Here is a 19,529-nt window from a genome sequence, read left to right as displayed (position 1 = left end):
TGAAAAATTTACTTTCTTCCTCTTTGTCTTTTGTTCTACAATATTTTTAGAAAAGCTTATGTATAAAGCTTATATAAAATCTGGAAGTTAAATAGGTCAGCCTGGTTTTGACTTCTGAACAGTCTCCTGCTTTCACTAGAGCTTTCTGGCTTGTCTTAGACTTCCAGATTTCAGAGCCTGGGCTAGTGAAGAGTAGAAAATATTAGGGATGAAAAGTAATAGAATAAAAGCTGGGGAAAAACAAAAATGCTGCAGAGAGGGGAAGATGGTCCTTGAAAGTGCTCTTAGCTGATATTTGAGACTTTCAGAAAGGTTTGTGATCATGAAAAGACCTGTTCCCTGAAATGGCTGTATCAACTTGACCCAGCAGATTGCTGCTGATATCTGGGGCAACTTTCTTGTGGCTGTGCATAAAGGAATTCGGCCTTTATCCTGCCTGTTTCCTTCTCCCCACTCTGTTCCAGATGAATCAAGCTCCAGTGGTGGACGGCAGTTGTCTTCCCCTGCGTGTGGGCTGCCAGCTGGTTCTGACACAGACAGTTCTGTGGAGGAGGAGAGTGACTTTGACACCATGCCAGAAATTGAAAGTGATAAGAATGTCATCCGCACTAAGGTACAGCTGGTGTTGCAGCTGTGACTGTGATGCTGGGCCATGGACACATCCGGGCCAGGACCAGCACTAGTCACTTGCCAGGATTTTTAAGTTTCCACTTCCCTTTTAGGTGGATTTAATCTAATAAAGCCGAATGTGCTGCTTCAGAGTCTAGAAAGTTTTCCTGCTGTGCTAAGGGTGCTGCTGAAATGAGTGATTTAATATGGAAAATTAGAATGTATTGGACTTTTGAGAAAGGAGGAAGAAGCCCATAGTGTCCCAGAAAGCCCAAGGAGGTGGGACAGCATAGGAAGAAAGTAATGTGCAATAGTAGGCAGTTATCTGGTAAGAGTGAGACTCTGGTAAGAGTAGTATACAGAGTAGTTTTAAGCTGGCAGCTCTGAAACTGCCTCCTTTTGTCACTCCGTGGTACTTCTTATGGTAAGAGCCATTCCTGGAGGTTCGAGGATTTTGCAGAACTTATTCCCCACAGAATCAAGGGACCCAGTGAGCTTGCTGCATAAAAAATGGTCCAAATAGCACCAAGCTGCATATTGTCCAAATAGGTCAAGATCTTCTGGCTTCTGTAGTCTTCATTAGTTCTTTTCTGGTTTCTTCCCTCTTTCTCCACCCACTGATGTTTTAGGTGTTCCTCTACCTATCAGACTTGTCCAGGAAGGACCGAAGGATTGTCAGCAAAAAATACAAAATCTATTTCTGGTAAGAACACAAACTGGTAAGGCCCAAGCTCTAGACCCAGTCTCTGGTTGTGGAGTCTATCCCCATGCCCTTCTTCTGAACCATACTTTAGACCTGAGGATAGTCTTTGAGACATCCTGTTATGCATTCTGACCTTGTTGCAACCAGTAATTGCGCATCCCATATACCTTCAAATAAGGGTATTTGTAGACCAGTGCACACATGATCCTGGCAATGATTTACATAATTGCTTTGAAATGTGGTAACAACTGGTGCACTAGAACATACTGGGGAAGGGGAGAAACAGACACTCAAACACATGAGCTTGTGGTCCACATCCTGGCTTTTCTTGTGCCCTGAGCATTTGCCTCCTGTTTGCATTAGCATGTTTGCTCTTCTGCTTCAGGAGATCATAACCAGGGGTATAAAGCTCCGGTTGGGAGAGCAGAGTCTGTGCCCTTGGGCACTGAGGTGTACGCATTCCTCCACAAGCGCTGTGGGGGCTGTGTCCTGGGTGTGCTCCAATTGTTTTGGTGTGTGTGTAACCACTGCTGCTGTCTCCTCTCCGCAGGAACATCATCACCATTGCAGTGTTTTATGCCCTGCCAGTCATCCAGCTTGTCATCACTTACCAGACGGTGCGTTGGGCTCTATGTGGCTGTCCCCAGTGTTCGGATACTCGTGCCTTTAAACTTGATCTGTGGTTGCATGGTGTAAGGATGACAGTTGCAGTGAAGCTAGGATCACACAGGAATCCTGCTCTGTCTGAGGAGCAGTTTACCTTAGCTGTTCTTTCTGCAGCATGTGTTGAGCGTTGCTACTGGCTTGGCTCGCTGAGCTTGCAGTTCTGCTATTTTTTGCTCGGGAAGCGGGAGTACAGCTGTTTTCCTGCTCATCTAATGTCTCATTTGGGACCTGTTTCATTTTAGAGGCAGGAGGAATCTGCTGTTACCTCTAAAAGACAAGTGAAAGCAAGTAGGGTTTGCTGTGGTATGAGTGACTTCTCCCTTCTCCCTGCCCCATCCTTGCTGTCCTTCTGTTACTCAGGTATCTGCAAGCAGATTTATTAATGATGGGGTCAAGAGCATGCAATATGTTTCCTCTAAAGACTGTTGCCAGAAGTGTGGCCCATGGCAAATCATCATGTCCCCCGAAAATGTTTCAGTTGTAGATGTCAGTATTCCCCTATGCCAGTGCTAGAGCTGGGCTGTGTCCTGGTACACCTTGTGTACATGCAGTGTTTGCATGAAGCAAACTCCCCGGAACAAGGAGGATTTGCTAATATCAGGTCTCCCACCTCCTCTCTGTCCAGGTAGTGAACGTGACAGGCAATCAGGACATCTGCTACTACAACTTTCTGTGTGCCCATCCCCTTGGAGTGCTGAGGTGAGTGAACCCTGCGGTCACTGCATTACTGTCTCGTGCCTCCTGAGTGTTTGTGCTGTGCCCAGGTCAGGATTTTGTCCTTACCAGACTCACAGTAACTGTGTTGATAAGACTGCTGAGAGTTTAGGACTTGGAGCTTTCTGTTTTGCTCAACAGTGGCTTTGTGTTGCAGTGAGACACGTGTACCCAGGAACATGTGGTACCTGGGTTCCCCTGGCAAACTTATGGGGTACTCCTGTGCTCTTTTGGACACTTTCACTTGTATCCAAGGAGCAGCAGCTCTGCAAAGAAGTTCAAATCAGTCCTTTCAGTGAAGCATTTCTCTGAACTAGTGTGGGAGTGCAAAGAAAGCCCAGAGTTGCGAATCTCACAGAGAAAGTGTTAAATCCACTGGGGCAGGTGAACTACTCAACATAAAATTGTCATCCGGGGTGTAAAACTGGCAAGTGTTTGTTGGCTGCAGAGGTGGAGGATGGTGGTGGGGGAGCAAAATGGGTTCAGCTTATCGTGGCCCAGGGTTCAGCTTCCTGCTGCTGTACTGCCTTTGTCTTAAACCTTGTTTTTTCCCTGCAGTGCCTTCAACAATGTCCTCAGCAATGTGGGCCACATGCTGCTGGGTTTTCTTTTCCTCCTCATTGTGTTGCGCAGGGACATTCTGCACCGTCGGGCCATGGAGATGAAAGATGTCTATACCCTGGTAGGAAGCATGGTTGCATGATGCTGAATGGGGGGAGGAAGGACAAGGAGAACTTGAAAACCAGAGTGATACACAGTGGATTTCCATTTGCCTTCCTTGCTGGAGGATTCAATCCTTGTCTTTTTCCACTCCCCTGAAAAAGGGTTTAAGTGGGACACTTACTTTCTTGCACATCCCAGTACTTTGCTGCTTACAGTATGAGCCAGCCCAGGCTTGTGAAGACAGGGAGATGAGTAGAGGAACAGTTCCCGTGGCTGTGACTTTTCCTCCAGTGCTCACTGTGAAGGAACTGGTGCAGTAGGAGTGTTCTGAGATGCTTTTGTTTATAGTGAGGTTTAATTTGTCTTAAACAATGAAGAGTTCCTTCTTGGCACTCCTGTTAGCAAGAAGGAATAGCGCTGCCTACAGTAACCCAGAGGAATTTGGCTGCTTCTGGCTCTGAAGCAGAGCTGCTTATCACCAAAGCTTCTGCAGTCTCTTCAGTATCTTCTGGGAGAGGAAGGAGAAACCTGCAGCTCTGTGGGCAGTGGTGCTGGTAGTTTGTGGAGACAAACAGCTCTGTTTTCACTGGCTTGGTAGCAAGTAAAGGCCTTAGCAGTTAAAGGGTCTGCTGCTTATGGTTTTCAGATGAAATCTCAGCTGGATCCTGATGGATATGCCTTTTCACCTGGGCTGATGGGCTCTGCTCCTCAGGTGTTTCTAACCCCCTACTGACCACAGGAGCAAGACTGCTATTCTGGGTCCCCGGTGCTCTCTCAATTTGGGCAGGATGTAGCATGGCACAAGGTACAGGACAGATTTTTTTTTAGTCTCAAGATGTCAGTACCAAGACACTGGGGTCTTCAGACGAGAAGTTTCTGTGTGATTAGCTTGATTTTGCTGCCTCTGGATTCACCTGGCTATGCAGTGTGGCTAAATGCGGGGCCTATGGCTGCACACAGCACACTGTGCTGCACTGGTGACTGAAGGACATGCGTAGGGGTTAGGAGGGATGAAGTGATGAAGAGTGGAAGCTCATTTGTCATCAGGACAGGAAGGGTACTTACTGTACAGCTCTGGTCTCTTCCAGGACTATGGGATCCCAAAGCACTTTGGTCTCTTTTATGCTATGGGCATCGCTCTGATGATGGAAGGGGTGCTCAGTGCCTGTTATCACGTCTGCCCCAATTACTCCAATTTCCAATTTGGTAAGCTGAGTTTCCTTTCTCCTTTTGAGCTGGAGGTAGGGTTTCCTGTGCTCTGTCTCCTGCTGAGTTGCTGGACTTTCTGATCTGTCCACCCTTGCAGACCTCCCTGGAGTCTGACTGTTCCAGGGCTCAGGAGGCAGTGAGGCTTTGGATGCTGGAGACTAACACATTTCAGCCTCCTCTCCAGACCTTGGGACTCTGGTAGTGCCCTGTTGGCAAGATCTCCCTTTGCTTTTGCAGCTCAGTGTTTGAAGATAGTAAGTGCTAACCTAAGCAGCAGAGTGCTCAAGCCTAGGAAGCCTCTGAGTGCCATCTCAGTGGAAACTTGTTTCTCTGTGGGCTTCTTTGCCTTCCTGGGGAAGAGGAGAGTCAGGCACGATCTTGTCCATGTGCGTAAATACTTTATGAGAGGGAATGAAGATGAGTGAGCCAGGCTCTTCTCAGTGATGCCCAGTGACAGAAGAGGCAATGGCCACAGATTAAAACACAGGAGACTCCTTCTGAACACAGGAAATTATTTTTTATTTATTTATTTAAAAAAAACCAACAACTTTGAGGGTCATCAAAGACTGAACAGGTTGCCCATAGACGTTGTGAAGTCCCCTTCTGTGGAGATATTCAAAGCCTGACTGGACATGGTCCTGGACAGCCCTTCACCCTCTCATACCAGAGGGTGTTGGACCAGACAACATCCAGAGATTCCTTTTAACATCAATCATTCTGTGATTCCCTGCCTGTTTCTGTGCTGCACAGTGTTGGGCACTTTTTTCTGCGCCCCTTTGGGTTTTGTTGTCCCGGAGCATAGTAGATGTGCTGCAAGATGGCAAAGCACAAAGTGCTGTACAATGTAGTGCAGCATCAGGGGTTTGTGCCTGCCAGCCTTGCATTTGGCCCTGCTGCTGCACTTCTTTGTGTGCTTGGAGCAGCTTTCTCAGCCTCCTAGCACAGTACCTGTTTTAACTGTCTCTGTTGTGCTCCCTCCATAGACACCTCCTTCATGTACATGATTGCAGGACTGTGCATGCTCAAGCTCTACCAGACCCGCCACCCAGACATCAATGCCAGTGCCTACTCTGCCTATGCCTCGTTTGCTGTGGTGATCTGTCTGGCCGTCCTTGGAGTGGTATGGCTCCCTCTTACCTACCTGCTTCTCTGAGGAGATGGTATGGCTGGGAACATAGCTTAAGTGGGTGAATGACTGGGGAGAGTAATGGGATAGGATAAGAGTGTGTTGAGCAGCTGCTAGCATTTGGATTCCTAGTACACTTGGGTTTTCCTCCTCCCTTCCCTTGGGCTTGCAGGAAGGGGAAGAGCAGAGCAGTTTTCTCTATGTAGGCTCCTTTTCGGGCTTTGTCCATCACATGTCCTCAAGAGGAGAAATTCATGCATCCAGGTGTCTGTGACTAAGCATGCAGCTGGTCTCCTGTGGGGTGGCTCACTTTGGAGGAGGGTGGTGAGGCTGGCTGAGCTGCCAAGTCAAGTGTCCTCTACCTGATTGCTTGTGCCTCTGTCTCCCCTTTGGAAAACTCTGTGTTGCTGGTTGCAGCTCCTGCGGTTAGCCTTGCTGTCTTTGGAGAGGTGCAGGGCTAGGATAATGGCTGAGGGGCTCCTGGGCAAGTTTCTGGAGTACCTGCCTATAGAAAGGCACTGAAACAGAAGGAATCACAAGAGGGTTGCTCTTGTGCAGCAGTATTCACTGACAGGTCAGGCTGGTACAGGGCTTTGCCTCTTTGCTCATAGAACTGCAGGTATGGAGCTAGGCTTGCCTGAATCCCCATCCTGTGCTTTACCTTGAAGGTCTCTGCTTCTCTTTTTTTTGGAGATTTTGGTTTCATTTGTCAGTAAGCAGGCAAAGTCCATTGAATTCTTGCTCTGAACTAGCAGCTGGGTCCCAGCAGGCTGTCAGCCCGTCACTACCTGACATAACGCGGAATAACAATTGATTCTGTGAAGGTCTCTGAGTAGGAGACTCTGGGATAAGGCATGCAGGAGCAGCTGGTGAACTTGGGACTTCCCAAGAATCTCTTGGTAGCTGTGGTAGATCTGCGCACCCCCAGGTTCAAAACACTGGGGTTTCATTATGGGCTGCTATATTTCTTTCTTGTGGAATGTTTTGAAGCTGTAGAGTAAAGCTTATAAACTGCATGTCTCCTTTGCTCCATTCATGCAGAGGTGGCTTTTCTGCTTGCTTCCCCTCCTCCCCAAAAGACATGTTCAGGCATGTGCTGTGCCCCAGAGGAGGGGAGTGTGCGGTCATGGCCTGATGGCAGACCAGAGTTCCTGGACTCCTTAACGTATAACTGAAAAATTAAAGTTTTAATATAGCATTAACCTGCCTTTGTAGGTCACTGACAGTCCTTAAATAAAGTGAAAGTGTGAAATAAGTGCAATTGTCTGTAGAGCAGCTTTGTCCTTTTTGGTCTACTATGATGCACTTGTTAAAGTAACGATTGGTTCCCTGACTGCTTTAGTAAAAATCCAGCTCCTGGCTGGAGAGCTGCTGTCCACCTCAACAGGGAGATTCTGTGTTTCTGCTCCCTGGGGCAAATGCAGTCTCTCCAAGCTGTCGTTCTTGTCTGAAGGGGTGTCCAGAAAGAATGCTCTCCTCCAGAAGTGCTGAGCTCATCTTGCTTCTCTGGACTCTGTTTGGATTTATAGATCTGTTTTGGGGTTGGAAGATTTAGGAGTTTCTCTTCCATGTTCAGTGAGGTTGTCTAATGCCCCATAGTGACGTAGGAGAGAAAAGGATCAGCCTGCTGATAACAGGGCTCAGTTTGCTTTTAATATATCTGCTTTCAGGTATTTGGAAAAAATGACATGTGGTTTTGGGTCATTTTCTCAATGATCCATGTTTTGGCCTCACTGGCTCTCAGCACCCAGATCTACTACATGGGCCGCTTCAAGATCGGTAAGTGCTGTGACTGAACCACCTTGCTCTCGGGTGTGCGGGTGTCTGCGTGAGTGTCTGTGCAGTGTGTCTGTGAGCACAGTCCCATGGCCTGTGCTTGTGTTCTGGGTTATACTGTCCTCTCATTCATCTGATGCTGCTCGTAGCCTCTGGAGTCCTTGTGCTGCTGCTTCCCAGACTCGTGGGAGTCAGCAGGACCTGTCTGCTCTGTGGTGGCAGAAGAGCTGGGCTTGGAGGGAGCTTGTCCTTCGGCTGCAGCTCTCCCTAGTGCTGTGCTCAGAGCCATGAGCTACATAAAACCCTGTCATGCACTGAGAGGGGAGAAGGTCTGGTGGGAAACCTGTCTCTTGTGCTCTGCTTACAAACTTATTTCTCCTTCCTCTTCTGCTCCTGTCTGCCTCAGATGGCCCTGAGTCAGGTAACTGTCAGCAGCTCTCATTTTTCTCTGAACTGATTGAGCAGCGGCATCGCAGCTGGGGGTGCATGGGTGTGTATGGGGAGGCAGGCTCGTGTGCCACCTCGGGTTGGCTCTTGAGAAGTGAAGTCAGTTTGCCAGGAGCACTGCCAGGCCTGTTCCTTGGCAGGAGGGGGTGATACAGCACAGGAGGGCTCTCATCTTAGTGCAGGAGCCTCTTTAAGCTTCACATTTATTGCTGAAGAGGGGCGTGTATGTGCATGCATGTCTGTCCAACCCCACTGCCACTGATGACTCTCCAGTGAAACTTCTGCAATGATTTTGAAAGCACTCTGCCCTTCTAGGCCCGGCTGAGGGATGAGTTTCTCCTGTCTTCCTGCTCTAGGAGTTTGTTCCATGGAAGGTGCTTTTCCTCTTCCTGCACACACATCTCCTCCAGAGATGTGATTGGAAAGACAGCCTTACTGTTTACGTGTACAGTCAGGGCCTGTTTGACTTCTGGGTAGTGCCAGTGGCAAAGGGATGAATTTTTTTTTTTTTTAACCTGTCACTCTGGCCAAATGCCATCCACACGCTGTGGTGGCTGCCCTTTTGCTCAGCAGAGACTGCTCTGGGCAAAAGGTGAATCTGTTGACACCCTGGCCATCTGCAGGCTGAGTTCTCTGTTGTCAGCCAGTGGGTGTCTCCATCTTTCCCCTGTAGGCATTTTGGCACTCACACATCTGACTGTTCTGGCTTTTTAACCTCCTCTTTGACAGACTTGGGGATATTTCGACGGGCAGCGATGGTGCTGTACACGGACTGTATCCAGCAGTGCAGTCGACCAATGTACATGGTAGGTGATTTCTCATCTTGGCACCTTCCTCAGCGGTTGCTCACTTTCTAAGTGATGTGCAGAGGAAGGAGTTGTGGCTATTTGAAAAAGTGCCAGTCCCTGCTTCCCCGCTCCCAGAATGTTTGGGTAAGTGCAGATTTCTGCTGGAGCAGTTTACCCCAACTCTCAGGCCTCCCCTGATAGGCTTGATGAATAAAACATCAGAGCAAAGGCGAGACCAGCATGATAGGATCTGCCTTTGCTCTTGCTCTCTGGGAGCATCTGTTCAAGGAAGGGGTATGAGGCTCTGTGCAGCACAGCCTTTCTGGAAGGGTAGTGACTGCTTTGGTTCTGTGGCTTAAGCAATAGCTATTGCTCTTTTTACAGCACCTCAGGGCAGACAGAAAATTAAGAAATGGTAGCTGTTACCTTGTGTCCCACTGATTGCTTGCTTCTTGGCACAGAGCACTAATTAGGGCTTGAAGCCAAATGATGTTTTTATCCATGAGCATCCTCTTTTTGTTAGTCTTTTAAAATTTATTCTCCCATCTCCAAATTCTGTGTTTTGCAAGGAAAATGAGTGCACTCAGGCATAAAGTAAACCTGGCCAGCCTGAAATAGCTACATCATGAGAGCAACTGTAAGGATAAATGCGCATGCCCCACAGATGTGACCCTTCTGCATGCTGTAGTTAAAGTGCGTCCCTAGCTAACGGTGAGATGGGTGAAAAAAAAGCTCTGTGGATATGTGCAGGATGCTATCCAAAGCTTCCCCTGCTGCCTCTTTCCAGCATGTCCTTGGTCTGTGCAATAGTTTTTCTGTAAAATAATGAGAGGGAAGGAATCTAACTAGAAAAACAGTGAAAACAGTCAAAGGATTTGCAGAACCTCCTGAGGCTGATCCTTAAGTGCTGGGCTGTCCTTTTTTTTCCCAGATGTTTAGTCTCCTCTTTGCAACACTTTGTTCACATCTGTGAGGGCCAGAGCAGCTCCTGCAGAGCAAACTTCAGAGCCAGGTGCATGTGTGTTTGCAGGAACCAGACTCCAAATCCTCACATAATGATATCCTGAACTTCTGAGGCTAAGGCCTCTTTTCTTTTTTTTTTTTTTTTTCTTCTTTCATTTTCTTCTGCTTTCATATGATGATCAGTGTCTTCTCTTCAGGACAGGATGGTGCTGCTCATTGTTGGAAATCTGGTCAACTGGTCTTTGTAAGTAGTGGGGTGTTGGTGTCTTTCATGCTTGTGCACATGGGCAGCAGGATTCGGTATTGACGCGCAGGTGGCCTGAAGTGATGGGGAAACACAGCAGTGTCTGTGCAATCATTCTTTGCTGGGGCCCTTCTAGCACATTTTTGCAAGGCGCTTGATTTGATAAGCGCTGACGGAAGGCAGATCCACAGGATGCAGTGCAGCACTACAGGATGCAGTGCAGCCCTACAGAGCTACGTGAGGCATTCCTAAGTGTTTCAGCTGGTGCTCTCTCTTGGCTTGTGTCTGAGCGAGCTTGTGTGGGGCTGGCCTGGTACTGCAGTGCTGCATTGTGCTGTACACGTGCTTCCCATGTAGCTGGGAGGTCTCTGGCACAGCCAAGGTGCAGGAGACTTGACAGGTGCTTGCTAGTCACAGTCACAGAGCCTGTCTCAGCACTCACTGCATGGATGGGAGGGATCAGCTCTTGCATGAGACCTAAAATCATTGCCCCAAGTGCTTGCTTTTCACTAGAGCTGCTTCTCAGGGACATGTCTTCTGCTAAATGTACAGGTCTGGGGTGAACTCCTGCTGAGTGAGATGCATTAGGCCATGGGTTGGAAGCAACTTGCCTGTCCTCTGGGATCTCCAGTTGCTCTTAGCAGCTGACCATGGCTGAGTTTGCTCAGCAGGGAGCATTTCCTCAAGGGAACTGGGAGGCTCTGGCAATGTTGTTGTGGTCTGGAGGTGGCAGGGAGTGGCTGTCAGTTTGGGGATGTACCCTGTCCCCAGTGAAAGAGTCTGTCTAATGTTCCTTCTTCCCTCTCTTTCAGTGCTATCTTTGGGCTGCTATATCGGCCCAGAGACTTCGCCTCCTACATCCTTGGGATCTTTATCTGTAACCTGTTGCTGTATCTGGCTTTCTACATCATCATGAAGGTAAAGGGAGGCAGCTGTAGCCATCTCTGGGCTGCCTGTCTCCAAAGGGGAAGGGGTGGGCCGGCCTCTTCTCTGGCTGCAGTTTGGGTTCCTGTAGTGCTGCAGAGGGATGTAGAGGAACCTTTTGTGACGGGGCTCAGGGTGGGACAAGGTGTTGGTGTTGGGGAGGGATGGTGTATAGCCATCTTGGGGGTGGCTGGGCTGTGTCTCCCTGGGGTAGACACCCCTTTGCAGGTGCAGATGGTCCAGGCTGGCGTGTCAGCCCTGTGTGTGGCTCTGGCCCCGGGGAAGAACTCAGGACGTGTTGTGAGGCTATGTCCCTGTCTGCAGCTCCGCAGCTCTGAGAAGCTCCTGCCTATCCCCCTGTTTTGCATTGTGGCCACAGCAGTGGTGTGGGCAGCCGCTCTCTACTTCTTTTTCCAGACCCTCAGCAGCTGGGAGGTAAGGTTGCCCTTTCACTGTTCATCCCTGTCTCTTGTCATCTTTCCTTCCTGTTTGTTTTACCCAGAAAATACTCTGAGGAGGAGTCTTGGGCTGCTTCCTGGAGAGCTGAAAGGGTTTAACTCCTTCAGCAGACTGGGAGGCTGTGCTGAGCCCCGAAAGACTGCATGTAGTTGTGGAGAGACTATTTATGACTCAGGTGATCTGGGAGGTGACTGGTCCTCATCAGGTGAGAGAGGAGGAGCTGGAGATCTGAAAGCAAAACTGGGCAAATCCTGACCAGTGCTGGATGGAAGACTTCTTCCTCGTGCAGATGGCCAACGGGAGAGAACCTGCCTGGGCTTGTGGAGGCTGTCCGTGGCCTGGGAGGTTCTTAAATCCTGACTGGATGCGTTCTAACAAGTTACCATGTCTGTCTCCATGGAAGTGGGGGGCTTGCTGCAGGGTGGTTTGGTGGAGGCTGTGCAGCTTGTGCTATGCAGCTCGTCGGATGTGGCGATCAGAGGGCTCCCCCTGGCTGTGGGTTGTGGCCCCAGATCTATCTCCAGGTCTAAGTATGACATTGTGTTCCTGCCCTGGTCTCGCCGCATGTCTGGCTAGTACAGCGCTTTTTCCTGGCTCCTACACGGAGCGTTAAGACGGGGCAATCTCCAGAGAGTCCAGCGTGGCCGATCAGGGCTCTGTATGAGTGGATATCAGGTCCTGACCTCCTGCCTGCTCCCCTAGGAGACTCCAGCAGAGTCCCGGGAAAAGAACCGGCCCTGCATCCTGCTGGGTTTCTTTGATGACCATGATGTCTGGCACTTCCTCTCTGCAGCTGCCTTGTTCTTCTCCTTTCTGGTGAGTCCTACTGAGCCTCCCATTCTGCTATATGGCCTCACACTTTCCTCTTCCTTGTTGTCCTTCTATCCGCATGGAGCTGCGGCTGCCCTCAGACCCCAAAGAAGTGCCCCAAGTCCTCTGCTTGGCTCTGCCTCCATATATCCTTCATAGGGGGATCAGGGATCAGGCTTTCTAATTTGTCTGGCTGCTCCCTGTGCCTCCTGGCCTCAAATTCCCTTTGGGGCTATGGGTCACACATCTGTTGGGGAAAGTTGAGGGCCTGCTGCTCTGACCAGCCCTCATGGGTGTGAGTCACTCCCAGGATGGGACCCTACTCCCTTTGACCTAGGCAGCAGGGTCACTGATGTGGAGCTTAGCTCACTCCTGGGCTTTGCCTCACTTCCATAGTTTACTCCTGTCCTCCTCTCCTTGGTACCTCTTTTCAGGCCTGATGGTCTGTGTGGTGGGAAAGGTGGAGGCATCCCCTGTGATGGGGTCATGTGCAATGCCATGAACCGTGGTCGAGCAATTCCCACCCTGTGGCCTCCTGGATGGCTCTTCAGAGGCTAGTGATGAGGGACCAGTTTACAAGCAGCGTCTCCATCATGGTTGGGGCACGATTGCCTGCTCAGGTCCTTGCAGCACTGTAGGCAGAGCTATCTGTCAGCAGTGGTGCCAGAGTGACTTGCTGGAAGTGCTACAGAAACAGAGTTAGTCTGACACATGGGTTGCTGTGGTGACTCCTGTACATGCTGGAAATGTGGCCCAGGTGGACGCCCTGTGATGAAATGCCATCCAGAGCTGGTTGTTCTCCCCAGCTGTGGGCTGGCCAGTGGGACCTGAAGCTGCCTCATGCTTTCCTCCTCAGGTCCTGCTGACCCTGGATGATGACCTGGATGCGGTGCGGAGGGACAAGATCCCGGTGTTCTGAGTCCCCAGGGGACAGGGGTGTGGAGGTGTCCCAAATTGCTCAGCCAAAGGCACTGAGCCACCAGCATCTGTGGGAAATGAGCTTGCTTCTGTGGTGGACAACCCCATAGGAGCAGGGGAGCCGGATCCCACAGCAAGCATGAAGGGGTGCTGCGGTAACTGAGGCGGGACCAGGAGGGAGGATGACATTTGCTGCTTTCCCACCGCACCCTCTGGGCAGACATGACCCAGTGGCTGAGGCTGGCGCCCAGCCCTGTGGCTTGTAGGTGCAGTGGGTGCCTGGAGCCAATGAAGACGGGGGGAAAGGGGAGATGTGTTTGAGACCTTTCCTTCCGTTCCTCTCTGCTGATGTGCTCTGCTTCCTTTCTGGTGAGCAGGCTTGAGAAGCGCAATGCAGCTCCTCTGCATCGGCAGCCAACGCCTCCACCCTGCAGGCTGCTGCCCTCCGGGAGTCCCTTCAGCAGCATGGGGAGAGCATTTGGTTCCTGACTCACAGCCACCGAGTGAGCAAAGGACTCCAAGCTGAGGTGGCAGTGGGGAACTATTTTTTTTTGTTGTTGTTGGAGAGGCTCCTCTTGTAGCTGGTGGGGAGCCATGGTAACAAGAGAAAGAAGTCCAAGGAACTGCAGTGTTGGAGGGAGATGATGGTCTAGAGCTGCCCATGAATGCTCTGCCAGAGGCAGAACCTCCTGCCTTGCTCTTGCAGCCTCTCTCACTTACGCATATTGAACAGGCTTACTTCTCTCTGGCAGCTCCTGTGCTGTCAGTGTGCTGGTCTCCCTCACAGCACCACCAGCGCTGTCCTCAAGTGACCCTAAGAGAGATGGTGCCGTGCTGGGTAGTTCCTTGGCTCCTGCTGCCTGGCCGTGCTAAAGGGGCAGGGTGGAAGAGGGAGGCTGCCTAGACTTTCTCCTCCCACAAGCTTGCTTTGGGCAAACTTGGCCAAGCTGCTTCCCTTGTGGGCTGGGGGTGTGGAGGAGGTTTTGGGGCAGTTGGGGTTGAGTTCTTTAGCTAAAGATCTGGACCAAGCTTCTTTCGTCTCCAACTCTTCTGCATCTGAAATAAGTTTTAAAATAGCTTCTGCATTCTTCCTGAATTTTCAGTTATTTAATAAACAAGAATAAGGTGTGAATTATTTCAGGCCTTGCATCTAAAATGTGACCTATTTTGCTAATTTTGAATTAAAAAGTATTCTTTGAGGCCTGCTGTCCTTATTCTTGTCAATGAGCATTTTTCCTTTGATGTATGTGCATGTACCCTGTGGTGCAAAGGACTCCATTCCACTTGTGCTTACCGAAGCAGAAGACTCTGGTAATCTTCAACTTTGAGAAGTCTGCATCTCCTAGAAAGGTTTTGCATTAGCTGGTTCTTATTTATTTTTTTCCCTAAGTTGGAGTTTATCAAGATGGGCAATAAAATGAATGTTCTTGACTCCCTGCTCTGCAGGTTGATCTGAATTATTCTTGTTCCAGCTCTCAGCAGCTGCAAAGAGAGCACTCGGGGCAGAGGGGTGCACAGTGGTGTCACACGGTTGCTGTCATCCTTAGGAGCCTTACAAACAGTTTCCTGAGCATTAGTACACATGACCTGCTTGTTCTCTTAACCAAATAGCCTTTGTGGGGCTAACTGGAGCAAAGAACAGACACTCTTGGTTGTCACTGTAGCCTCTTTGGCAGAGTGAAGAGAGGGCTGGAGGAGGAAGGACACAAGGGGCTACCAGCTGTCATCTCATGGCTTGCCAGAACATGCAGGAGGTGGTGGTGGGCCCCGTGTGCTGTGTTTTGTTACAGTTCTTTGGGACTGACTTGCAGGTTTGCCATGCAGATAGTTGTGAATGTTCAGTGATGCTAGAAATAGGGGTGGGTTTCTCAGGCTTGTTGCGAAGCGTGAGCTTCTCTTCCTTAAGTGTCAGCATGGGCTGCAGGGAAGGAGATGGCACTTGCTTTTGCCTGAGTAGCACCAGCAGAGAAGTATCAGGCTCCATTCAGCCACCCTGCAGCCTTGCCATATGTTCTTGGTCTGTCAAAAATGGCAGAATCCACTATTAGCTACATAGGCTTGCCTGCAGCTTGCTTTTTTTTCTTCCCATAAGGAAAGACTGCCAGGAAGTCCAAGGTGCAAAAAAAAAAACAAAACCCCAGATCCTTACTGCCGAGTGCAGCACAGCTGAGCTGTCCCTGTCAGGGATTCTTGGTGGGGTTGTGGTGCTCTGTCTTGCCCAGTGTGTTTATGAACATGCTCTGTGGATGGAGCCACCTGGGCTTCTGTACCCAGAGGTGTATGAATAGTTGCCGTGACAGCTTTTTTGCAACGTGTGCTCTGTGCTGCCCTGATCTCCCTCCCTGCGCATGCAAGCGCTGTTGTGGGAGCTCAAGTGCTACACTTGTAGTTCTCTGACCAGTGAAACCAAAATTTGTTGTAATAATATAACAGGCTCAGTAGAGAATGGATTGAGAGCAGCCCTGAGGAGAAGGACTTGGGAGTGCTGGTGGAGGTGGACAAGGAGCTCAACATGAGCCGGCAATGTGCACTTGCAGCCCAGAAAGTCAACTGCCTCCTGGGCTGCATCAAAAGCAGTGTGGCCAGCAGGTCGAGGGAGGCGATTTGTGATTCTGCCCCTCTGCTCTGGTGAGACCACACCTGGAGTACTGCATCTGGCTCTGGAGCCCCCAGCATAAGGATATGGACCTGTTGGAGCAAGTCCAGAGGAGGGTGTCGTAGTTTAGTCCTGCTCAGGACCAAGCTATGCAGTCTCTCGCTCGCTCCCCCCACCCCACAGTGGGATAGGGAGGAGAATTGGTTAAGAAAAAGGAGCAAAATTTAGGGGTTGAGATGAAACAAAAAATAAATTTTAGAGAAATAACAGAAGAAAACAAAACAGAGATGGAAAACAAATACAGTACAATAGCTCACAGCAAATCCCAATGTCCAGTTTCCTCCTGAGTAGCAGGAGGCTCCCCTCAGCACCGCACTCACTTATACACTGAGCATGATGTCACAAGGTATGGAATAGCTCTTTGGCCAATTTGGGTAAACCTACCCCAGCCGTTGGCTAATTAGTGAACTATTCCAGCTGGGTGCCCCAGCCATAGGGGCCACCAGCTTCAGTTCCCCTCTCAGCTCAGGTGAATGTTAACTCCATCCTAGCCAGAACCAAGACAGAGGGCCATGAAGATGATCAGAGGGCTGGAGCACCTCTCCTATGAGCACAGGCTGGGAGAGTTGGGCTCAGCCTGGAGAAGAGGAGGCTCAGGGAAGACCTTATAGTGGCCTTCCAGTACCTAAAGGGGGCTTATAGGAAAGATGGGGAGAAACTTTTAAACAGGGCCTGTTGCAATAGGACAAGGGGTAATGGTTTTAAACTACAAGAGAGAAGATTTAGACTAGATATAAGGAATAATATTTTTTGTTGTTGTTTTTACAATGAGGGTGGTGGAACCCTGGCACAGGTTGCCCAGAGGTGGTAGATGCCCCATCCCTGGAAACATTCAAGGCCAGGTTGCCTGGGGCTCTGAGCAACCTGATCTGGTTGAAGATGTCCCTGCTTCTTGCAGAGGGGGTTGGACTAGATGACCTTTAAAGGTCCCTTCCAACCCAGACTATTCTATAATTCTATATCTGGGGTGCACAGGAGGTCAGGGTGTGCAGGATGTGCTCTTCCCTTTCCAGAGCTCTACTTGGAGGGCAGGTGGTTACAGGCAGTGATAGCACTCCTGTCAGCACAATCCGTTCCTTCCCTTCTCTCTGCCTCCTCTTGATCTGGCCCTGGCAGTGGGAGCAGAGGTCTGAGGCACGGCTGCATGGATCCCTGTTGGATGGTGCCACCTGGATACTCCATGAAGAGTTGCAGCGGTAGATCTGTTGGGAGGTGATGTGCTCCTGTCATGGCCACATAATTTGCTGCTGAGGTGAGCTAGGGAGCAAGTGGGGCAGTGCTTTGGGGCTGGGACTGGGGGAGGTAGCAGGAGAAGGAGTGGAAGAAAATTTCCTGATGGAGTCCTCATGACAGGCCTTGCATGAACAGTCATTTACTCTAGCAAGTGCCTGGAAAAGTTCAGGTCAGGCCCCCCTGTACACTTTCAGGGTGGGTTACAAGGCTTTGTTTGGAGAGGGGCACACAGGACAGCAGTGCTGCGGTGGGCAGGATAAATCCCTGGGTGCTGTGAGCATGTGGGGTTTGAACACAGCCTGCTAGCACCAGCAGGTGGAGCATCAACTCCCATGAGGTGCTAAACCAAAAGAACCCTCTGCTTGAGGCAAGTCCTGCCTGGCTTCTCTGGGACCTGGAAGGAGATGCATAGATCTCCTCTAAGGTGGGAGCTTCTCTGGTGGGAGGCTGTACTGGGGTGACTAAAGGTGCTTGAAGTGGAGATACTGCCCCGCTGTCTGCCTGAGGCTCAACGGTTAGACTGTCTGCCTCCTGTAGGAACTTCACGAGCCTTTAATCTTTTAACTGTCCAGTTTCTCTGGTGTCTGAGCTGCAGTCACACCAGGCAGCTGCAACTGCACCATGCAGAGCACTCCAGAGCCCACTGAATATTTTTATATGAAGTGGGCAAGTTTAGCCAGAGACTACAGTGCAGGTTTTTTACTAGAGTTATAAAATACTACCTCCCTCAGTCCCCTTGAGCCAGAGATGGGGAGGAGCAGGACACTGGTTCAAAAACCTGTTGATCTTGGCAGATCATCAGAACTGGTGTACAAGCAGGTATTTGGGTGGGAGCGAGACTTGGAGGATCCAGTGCTGGATCCTGCTGTTTGTGAGTCTAACCTGAAGTCATCTTTGCTCACTGTGCTGCCTTCACACCGTCTGCTTAGTCAGGTGCAGGATGGGCTCTTGCCTTGCAGCACTGCCCTTACCGCATGTTTAAGTGTGGAGAAAGATGAGTAGCTTTTTCTCTTTTACAAATACGTTCTGCTCTTGGTTTATTTAGTGGTGCACAGAATTCAAGGACATAGGACAAAGTGTTGGGGTAGTAGGAATATAATTTATTTGTCCCTTTGAAGAAGGGCTTGTGTGCTCCAGAGTCTGTCCAGTTTTGAACACAAATTTTCATAGAAGCTATTCCTTCTCCCTGTGTCTTCCATAGTCTGTAGTCTCAGACCTTGTTCCAAGCTTGTATTTGTCTCTAGCCAGGAAGCTGGTGTCTTCTCTAAATAGCAATGTGAGGAAAGAACTAATGTTGAACAGCAGTTGGAAAGCTGTTCGACATTATTTTTTTTCTAATTTTTTTTTTTTCCTGTTGGAGGTAGAAGAGCAACATATGGGCTTCCTGAGCTAAGCAGAGATGAGCACAGTAGGGGAAGGGCAAGGTGGTAGCAGCAGTGAGGGAGAGAGAGAGGTTGGAGAAGGGTGGAGAACAGCACAGAACAAGCAGAAAAATGCGAGAGAACAGAATTAAATATAAGGATGGGGACCTCAAACCTAAGAGATGGGAGGAAGGGTTGGAATCATCTCCCTGCTGCTTCTGTGGCTCCAACCTGATGCACTGGCGTTTAAAATTTCCTCTTGGCTTTGCCCTGCCTGCAGGTTTCTGTTTGTACTTCAGTTCTCCCAGCTGGTGGCCACAGGGCCCAGCCTGACCTGGCGGCTGCTGGGGTGCCTTGATGGTTCTGTCTGGGCACCCAGGCAGCTCTGTGTCTCCCAGCTGTCCCAGTTGAGCTGGGCTAAGCAGCCCTCCGCACCAGAAATGTGGCTTGTGCCTTTGGTCCCGCTGCCCTGCACTGAGTGACTGCCCTCAGGGAAAGAAGAAGAGCTCCTCAGGTAGGTGGGGGACTCACATTCCCTGGTTTGCAGGTGTCACTTTGTGGTTGCTGTTTCACTTTTCTCTGTTCACGGAGAAAAACAACGTTAGACAGAGGTGTGCAGGGAGAAAAGCAGAGCAGCAGTTGTGAATTGTGTTAGGAGGTGGGGGCCTTTCTGCTGCCCATGGGCTGGTAGCAAGGTCCCTGCTTCTCCCATCATGTGCTCATCCCTCCTATGCTCAGCACAAGCTGCTTTAACTGCTTTTGAAAGGGAAGCAAACAATTCAGTTTTCTGGTGAATCCCCTCCTCTGCGAGTTTAAGCAGTGGCTCACTGTAGGGGCTGAGGAGCTCAGAGGAAGCAGGAGCTGGTCTGACCAGAAGCGGCAGCTGCCAGAGTGACTCTGGATGTTGTGGAAGCTGTATCTGCCCAGGAAAGGCACATCTGCCCTAAGCTTTCTGCAGTTGGCCTTTAAATACTCAGGCATATTTTGCTGCTTTTATAAGTGAAAGAGCTACTAACTTGTGTGTTACACCTCCTGCAATATCTACACCAGCCTAGGCCTCTAATGTTTTCCCAAGTAATAGCCAGTGCAGTGCTGTGGTTGGGTCAAGCGATGTTGGGTGGTGCATGGCCAGAAAGCTGCTGCTGAGCAGGCTCTGCTGTACCTCCCCTGGTAGTGATGGGACTTGTCTCTTGCCTCTGCTGTGCTCTTCTCACACAGCTCCCAGGCACCTGAAGGTCTCTCCTGTGTTGACCTAAACCC

General features: G+C 50.0%; 1 protein-coding gene across 2 annotated transcripts in view; it reads left to right on the top strand.

Annotated features, from left to right (window-relative positions):
• The window catches only part of SIDT1 (SID1 transmembrane family member 1), a 46,485-nt gene extending 32,027 nt beyond the window's left edge, over window positions 1-14,458 (top strand). Inside the window, exons 12-26 of one of the 2 annotated variants that reach the window (XM_086768197.1) lie at window positions 465-613; window positions 1,239-1,312; window positions 1,863-1,929; window positions 2,604-2,677; window positions 3,251-3,374; window positions 4,444-4,561; window positions 5,548-5,684; window positions 7,361-7,469; window positions 7,873-7,887; window positions 8,643-8,719; window positions 9,862-9,908; window positions 10,721-10,826; window positions 11,157-11,267; window positions 11,994-12,107; window positions 12,958-14,458. In XM_086768197.1, the coding sequence (XP_086624323.1) occupies window positions 465-613; window positions 1,239-1,312; window positions 1,863-1,929; window positions 2,604-2,677; window positions 3,251-3,374; window positions 4,444-4,561; window positions 5,548-5,684; window positions 7,361-7,469; window positions 7,873-7,887; window positions 8,643-8,719; window positions 9,862-9,908; window positions 10,721-10,826; window positions 11,157-11,267; window positions 11,994-12,107; window positions 12,958-13,020 (1,385 nt within the window). In that variant the 3' untranslated portion in view covers window positions 13,021-14,458. The remainder of the gene's footprint in view (window positions 1-464; window positions 614-1,238; window positions 1,313-1,862; window positions 1,930-2,603; window positions 2,678-3,250; window positions 3,375-4,443; window positions 4,562-5,547; window positions 5,685-7,360; window positions 7,470-7,872; window positions 7,888-8,642; window positions 8,720-9,861; window positions 9,909-10,720; window positions 10,827-11,156; window positions 11,268-11,993; window positions 12,108-12,957) is intronic. The other variant, XM_086768285.1, reaches the window with a different exon arrangement.
• Window positions 14,459-19,529: the final 5,071 nt, after the last annotated feature.

The sequence above is a fragment of the Chlamydotis macqueenii genome, chromosome 1 (assembly GCF_036417535.1).
Source record: "Chlamydotis macqueenii isolate bChlMac1 chromosome 1, bChlMac1.mat, whole genome shotgun sequence".
Taxonomy (NCBI): Eukaryota; Metazoa; Chordata; class Aves; order Otidiformes; family Otididae; genus Chlamydotis; species Chlamydotis macqueenii.
This window is presented reverse-complemented; position numbering and strand designations above follow the sequence as displayed.